Below are 7,359 nucleotides of genomic sequence, written 5' to 3'. Positions count from 1 at the left end.
GTGTACTAACAATTCATCATACTGAGAATCAGACTCCTGCAGAAATTTTCTAAGCTGGCGGTGTCGTAGAGATGATTTTGATCTGCAAAAGTTTATTAGTTTCATTATGTCCAGCATAAGACTTCCATATTCATCTTTCAGTTGTGCACAGAGAATGCTTTCGTGTATGATACAATGAAATGCAATCATCTGAAGATTGTTTTCTTTCAGGCGATTAACAAAACCAGAATATACACCCACCATAGCTGGGGCGCCATCTGTTGCTACAGAAATTATCTTATGCATTGACACTTTATGGGAGTCCATGTAAGCCTTGAATGCCTGATATATATCTTCTCCAGTCGTATGTTCTGTCAGTGGAATAACTGCTGCAAGGTCCTCACTAAACTTGCTGCTGAGATAATACCGAACAAACACACTCAGCTAAGCAACATCGTTTATGTCAATACTCTCATCTACTGCAACTGAAAATGATTTACACCTGTTCATGTTATATATGACACCTTCAGTCACATGATTGGCAATAGCTTCTATCACACGTATTCCTAGATAGCGGTACTGACTGAACAGCTTGCTGAATATCTAGCTTTTCGGGGTAGAGCGCTTGAACGGCTGAAACCATGCATTCTTTGAACAGTTCACTGTGGCTGTATGGAGCCATCGCTTTGGCAATTTTATAACAAACTTCATAACCAGCAGTAGCTGCTCTTTGTTGCAAGCTTGTAGCTCCCCTCATCATAGCCATTCCTGCCTCCTAGCTGTCCCTAGAGGAAATCTTCCGTCATAGTCAGGATGGTTTTGAGTGTAATGCCTTTTGATATTTGCTACCTTGTTTATAGCGACTGAACTATTGCATATCAAACACATAGGTTTCCCTTTTACTTTATGAAAAAAGAATTGTGTAGTCCAGTTTGGATTAAAACGTCGGTTTTCTCTGTCTACCAATCTCTGAGCCATGATTGCTTACGAATTATTTTTTTAAGTCATTGGTCTGAAGTAAATTCTGCTCGACGAGGATAGACAACTCACCACCTTGAGAGCGCGTTCAAGCAAAATTCAAGATTTTTTATAGTAAAATCCAATTTTATGATCATACTTACCATACAGTTACTATATGCTTAATTGTTCGAATTTAGCTTTTGGCGGACAAAAAAAAGCTTTCCTTGACCCATCCTTATCCGCTTCCAACTACGCAAGCTCAGTTTTGTGAGTCAACTTGCACGCAGAAAGAAGGCAACTCCCGTGGGGAGGAAGGGTGGGTCTATAGTAACTGTATGGTAAGTATGATCATAAAATTGGATTTTACTATAAAAAATCTTGAATTTTATTTCACATACTTCCATACAGTTACTATATGCTTAATAGAATCCCACAGACACAGGTGGCTGGGCAGGAGTTGTCTTGTACGGAATTCACTAAGCGGATTAAAATGTAAGGGTAAATGGAGGGGATAATAAAGGATATCACCCCGAACCCTTTTCTTCATAAGGTGTGATAGGAGGAGAAAACTCCTCACCCAAGGAATTTATCTATTTGTGGAGTGTCTGATAGTATGCACCAAAGGACCCAATCATCATGGCAGGGGTCTTGGGTATAAAGTGATAAGGGTGTAGATTAGAGCTTCAACACTTTATTAACGGCCACCAGTGACTTAAATTAGGACAGGTCCCACGGTATACCTCTTTTATAGTGTCCCAGAAAGGACCACTTGCTTGACCATAGGCCAGTGGCTAAAATGTCATCAACATTATTATCATCTGAAATAAACATAGAGGCCGCTATAGCCCTAACCTCATGGGCATTGGTTTCTGGTAGAGAAGACATATCTAAAACTTTATAAGAGTCTCTAATAGCACAACAAATCCATCTTGAAACAGAATCTTGAGTGATGGGTTTATGAGGTCTGATGTAAGACAGAAACAGATTACCATTATCATTACATAAATCATTAGTAACTGTTAGATATTCTAGTAATGTCAGATAAGGACACAGGTTCGGATTTCCTGGGTTAGCTTTAACGAGGATTTTCAGTTCCGGATCGCTTGCCTTCTGTGTCTTGGCCATAAGGCCGCGATTAACTCTGAGTTGAATGGTATCTTCAGAGATATTGATGGACTCTCTAGTGAGGGCATAGATCTCTGATCTCCTCCTCCCAGTGCTCAGGGCTAGAAGAAACACACATTTCAGGGATAGCGACCTGAAAAACAATACAAGTTATAACTTGTTGTGTCAGCACCAAGTTAATACAAAAGCTGTAACAAGCTGATAGAAAGCAACAAGCAAGCAGTATCAGTGTGTAGTGTGTACAACAAGCGTTGTAACATGCTGATAGAAAGCAGCAAGCAAGCAGGATTAGTGAGTATAAGGCAACTAGAATTACCTCAAATCTGTGTCTGACTTAGAGAGGTGGTGGAGGATGACCGTGAGATCCCACTTTGGTAGGTGCCTTCTGATGGTTTTATGAGAGCAAGCGGCAAAGCCTCTCAGCATCTCCCTGATTATGTCCTCAGTTCCTGTCGGGAAAGATCTACCTAAAGTATTGACCAGTGCAGCCTTGTAGCCTTTAATTGTACTCACTGACAGCTTTCTCTCCTCTAACAGATAGATAAGGAAGTCAGTTACATCATAGATAGTGGGCTCGAGCGAATTTCTCTCCTCTCTAATACACCAATCAGAGTACACTTTCCATTTCCCATCATAGACGGCTGATGAAGACTCCCTGACGCATCTTGTGGCATAAAAGGCTGCTTTTCAAAAAATGCCTTCCTTGCATCTTGTCTGCTGGACAGCATCCAGGCGTGAAGTTGCAGTCTGTCTGTCCCCTGATGGTATACTCCGTTCTGTTTCAGGAGCTTCGCCATTGTAGGAAGTTCCAGCGGTCTGGATGCCAGTAGGCTTAACAGTCCTGTGAACCAACTCCGTCTGGGCCAGTTTGGAGCTATAATTATGATCTGACAATCTTGGGAATGGAGAATTTTCCTCAGCACCAGGGGAAGCAAGTTTATGGGAGGATACGCATAACCCCACAGTCTGTCCCATGGTTGACTCAGTCCATCCACTCCTGCTGCCTGAAGGTCCTTCATAGAGCTGAAGTATATCGGTAGCTTGTTGTTCAACTTGGTTGCAAACAGATCCACCATTGGAGTGCCCCATTGTTTGAAAATCATCTTGACCACCTGAGGGTGTAGAGACCACTCTGTTGGTGAAGTCACCCGACTCAACATGTCTGCGATAACATTCCGTTTGCCAGGCAGATGGCATGCCTTCAGTGTGATCTTCCTCTCGTCGCACCAGTGCAGGATTTCCCAGATTAGGGTACATAGCTGTGACGATCTGGTCCCTCCTTGTTTCTTTACATAGGCTACGACTGTTGTGTTGTCTATCTGGCACAAGACCACTTTTCCGAGCAAACTCTTCTGAAAAGTTTGAAGGCACTTGTAGAGTGCCGGGAGTTCGAGAACGTTTATGTGGAATTTACTTTCCTCGACTCCCCCCTTCCTTGAGCTGTTTCCTCGCAGACTATATCGCCCCATCCTGAGGCAGAGGCGTCTGTGGGGTCTAGATTGAAGCCTAGGAATGTGCATACTTGTGTGGGATTTAGCATGCTCTTCTCGTAATTGATATGGAATCCCAGGTCCTGTAGCAGGTTGGTAGCGGTCAAAACCTGGGACTGTAAGACCTCCCTTGACTTGCTGTAGATCAGCCAGTCGTCTAGGTATGTTAACAGCGTCACACCCCGTTGTCTTAGGTGAGGAGTTTGTATGTTGTCCATCTTGAATTTGGGGGCAGTGAGCCACTTGTTCAATCTGGATAAGTCTATAATTATTCTCAACTGCCCGTTTGTCTTCGGTACTGAGAATATTCGGCTGTAGAAACCCTCGTGGTCCCCTGTGACAGGTTCTACGGCACCTTTGGACTCTAAAACCATTAGCTCCGATACCAAGTCCTCTGAGAGTGTTTGTGGTACTGGATAATTTAAAGGGGCTTTTGTGTTTAAACGTAAATCATGTTTTAACAGATCTGTTAGCCAAGTAGAGGCACTGGGCAGATTGTTCCATACCTGCCAGTAACTGGTGAGACAGCCGCCTACTTTTTTCGATGGTCTTCTTGGGAATCTTAAAGGATTTGCCTTTCTGTCGGGCCTTTCCTTTACTTTGAAAAGTATACTTTTTACCAGTGTCACCTTCTTTCTCTGATTTTGGTTGAGCTGGTTGTAGTGACCATTTTTGCTGCTTGACTATTGATATCAACGCTCTGTTGGATGCTGTCGATGCATCCTGTGAGGTCAAATCAGCTAACTTTCCTTCAAATAGTGGTGAATTAAGCGGCATGGCAAGCTTTAGCAAAGAAGACTTGGTGGCAGAGGAATGAGCAGAGGTAGAGACCAACTGATCTCGCCTGACATGCACCAAATTAGCAAGTAAGCGTGCAAGCAAAGCAGCAGTATGGGATTGTGCAAGACATAAGCTCTCAATCGATCTGATGACTGCACCTGTATCACCCTGTTGCAAAAGCGCAACAGAGCTGCCAAGGACCCAATCTGAATGGCTAGCAACAAGCATTAGCTGCCTTGTAAGGGTCTCCATCTCCTCGATATATTTGCATGGAATGAGGGCTTTGTTAGATGCCTCACCCAGAAGAGCAGCGTCCTCGTCAGTGCGGCTGTAAGACGATTTGAGAGTGTCCCCCTGTACTTGGTAGTTTGATACATGGAACCCTCTTATTCTGGGATATTTTGATGTGAAGGCTTGTTTCTGGTGTTTGACCTCTTCTATGGCTGAAGTCATGACCTGAGACAAGGGCAGACTATAGTCTGTATCGTCATCATCTTGTGGTCTGTCTTGAGATAGCATCTGTTCGGCGATAGTCTTGCTACGAGAACAGAAAATGGCATTATGTACTGATAAATATCTATTCACTAGATGTATATCATGTGCATCTATAAGACAATGTAACCACTATATCTATCATGATATCAACATGGAATATAACCAATATCAACTAGATATACATAGAAGCTACCATACCTCTTTACTTTGTGATCTGGAGGGGGTAGTATGGAATCCGGGAGTACTTCAAAGATTTTCCTTTTCAGCTCCCTCAAGGACATGTCTTTGCCATCTTCCCCTGTCCCGTTTTCATCATCAACGGTCACTGGTTGAGGCTGGTCTTCTGCTTCTTGATTGTCTGTCAAAGAGAAGAGAAGGACCTGACATATTCATTAACAACAAAGTAACGAACCCCCTTCTCAAGTCTCAAGACACAATGGTACGGAAACTTGATCAAGGAGAGCCCTGACAACCCATTATAAACAGAGACCTTTCAGTTAGGTATTTCTGATATAACAGATCTCCCACCGATAGCTCATAAGGAGGCTTACACGTGTGCTTCGAGCTAAAGAGGGTGAGACAAGGAGATTCCGACCTGGGTATCCCCTTCCGAAAGGACAGGGCGAAGGTTAGGTCGGATGCAAATCAACCGAGTCGAGGTAAGAGAATGTCGATTTCGGAGTATAAAAGAACTCGTCCATCGACTACCCCTTGACAGGAAGGCAAGGGTATCTGACATATTCGTTAACAACAAAGTAATGAACCCCCTTCTCAAGTTTCAAGACATAACGGTACGGAAACTTGATCAAGGAGAGCCCTGACAACCCATTATAAACAGAGACCTTTCAGTTAGGTATTTCTGATATAACAGATATCCCACCGATAGCTCATGAGGAGGCTTACACGTGTGCTTCGAGCTAAAGAGGGTGAGACAAGGAGATTCCGACCTGGGTATCCCCTTCCGGAAGGACAGGGCGAAGGTTAGGTCGGGTGCAAATCAACCGAGTCAAGTCAAGGTAAGAGAATGTCGATTTCGGAGTATAAAAGAACTCGTCCATCGACTACCCCTTGACAGGAAGGCAAGGGGTATGCTGTCCCTCTCAAAGAGGGACAAACATGATACGTACCTGCCATTTTTAAAGCTGAAAACTGAAGAGAGAGAATTCTGTGAAACAGTGCGTGCTCCAACTTCAGTTGACGAACAAAAAACTGAGCTTGCGTAGTTGGAAGCGGATAAGGATGGGTCAAGGAAAGCTTTTTTTTGTCCGCCAAAAGCTAAATTCGAACAATTAAGCATATAGTAACTGTATGGAAGTATGTGAAATAAAATCGATGAGTTGATGAGCAGACTCGTGGGCGAGCTGATAAACAGACTCGGGGGCGAGCCGATAAACAGACTCGATGGCGAGCCGATAAACAGACTCGATGGCGAGCCGATAAACAGACTCGATGGCGAGCCGATAAACAGACTCGATGGCGAGCCGATAAACAGACTCGATGGCGAGCCGATAAACAGACTCGATGGCGAGCCGATAAACAGACTCGTGAGTGAGCCGATAAACAGACTCGGGAGTGAGCCGATAAACAGACTCGATTGTGAGCCGATAAACAGACTCGATAGTGAGCCGATAAACAGACTCGATGGTGTCTTTTCTCAACTGTTACACCCTAGCAAGCCAAGCGCAATAATTCTTGATGTTCGGTCAATAGCTTTTATAGTGAAAGCAGCTATGATACGCTGGCTAATATCACAATGCTAAAGTCAGAAACAGTGACAAGAATTTTATACCCTATTTGCTTTTGAAAATCAAGCAGAGCTTATTGTCAAGAACGCAGTATCTTTATTGGTGTTATATCGCTCAATGCCAAGCAGTAACACACCAGCAATGATAAAACTGACAGGTTATATAGCAATCCCAGGGAAAAATCTACAATTGATTGGCTGCACAGTAATTAGGTCAACCAATTCCACAATAACATATTTCGAACACAAAAATGATAACATTTGTCACTAACTAATCACGCAATATGAGTATTAATAATTTTTAGTGTTTGTATAGTAACATACAAATCTTAGAACAATATGGTAATAAATGGTTAACATAAAAAAATTGCTAGTATAACCCATACATTGGACAAGTGTTAAGCGTGCGCCTTATAAATGACTATTCAAATCTGTCTGAATTGCGACGAACGTAATATAGATCCATTGAGTCAGCAATTTGAAGCTGCCGAATTATAGGCTTAGAAAAGATGTCATCAACTCTCTTACGCATGCTGACTGTCTATAAATACGCGTACACATTGATTCACAGTTCATTCGCTTTTCAAGCATGAAGCACTCGTGTACTTTTTGCGATTTTTCTTGCACCAAGGAGCGTGACCTACAGAGGCACGCTCGTGTACACAGACACCACTGCTCCTCCTGTGGTGAGGTGTTCACCACTCAGCCTCTCCTGCATGCACACATCTCTGCTGAGCACCGGAGAACACAGTCTACCCAGACTGAACCCCAGAGACCGAGGGCGTG

The 7,359-nt window shown here is 43.3% G+C and overlaps 1 protein-coding gene across 1 annotated transcript; it reads right to left on the bottom strand.

The window, feature by feature from the left end:
- Positions 1–1,656: 1,656 nt before the first annotated feature.
- On the bottom strand, positions 1,657–7,105 carry LOC137390730 (uncharacterized). The gene is made up of 5 exons (XM_068077053.1): positions 7,025–7,105; positions 5,957–6,104; positions 5,028–5,187; positions 4,634–4,872; positions 1,657–2,165 (listed from the first exon to the last, which is right to left on the bottom strand). Exons 1-5 carry the CDS (start codon positions 7,103–7,105, stop codon positions 1,657–1,659), a joined length of 1,137 nt encoding a protein of 378 aa, XP_067933154.1.
- Positions 7,106–7,359: the final 254 nt, after the last annotated feature.

This window comes from Watersipora subatra, chromosome 3, assembly GCF_963576615.1.
Source record: "Watersipora subatra chromosome 3, tzWatSuba1.1, whole genome shotgun sequence".
NCBI lineage: Eukaryota > Metazoa > Bryozoa > Gymnolaemata > Cheilostomatida > Watersiporidae > Watersipora > Watersipora subatra.
This window is presented reverse-complemented; position numbering and strand designations above follow the sequence as displayed.

Coding starts and splice junctions, on each gene's coding strand:
- LOC137390730 (XM_068077053.1), bottom strand. CDS start 7,105: ATGCGTAAGAGAGTTGATGACATCTTTTCTAAGCCTATAATTCGGCAG. Junction 6,105..7,024: donor ACTCAATGGATCTATATTAC/GTTCGTCGCAAT, acceptor GTTCGAATTTAG/CTTTTGGCGGACAAAAAAAA. Junction 4,873..5,027: donor CCAGATCACAAAGTAAAGAG/GTATGGTAGCTT, acceptor CTGTTCTCGTAG/CAAGACTATCGCCGAACAGA.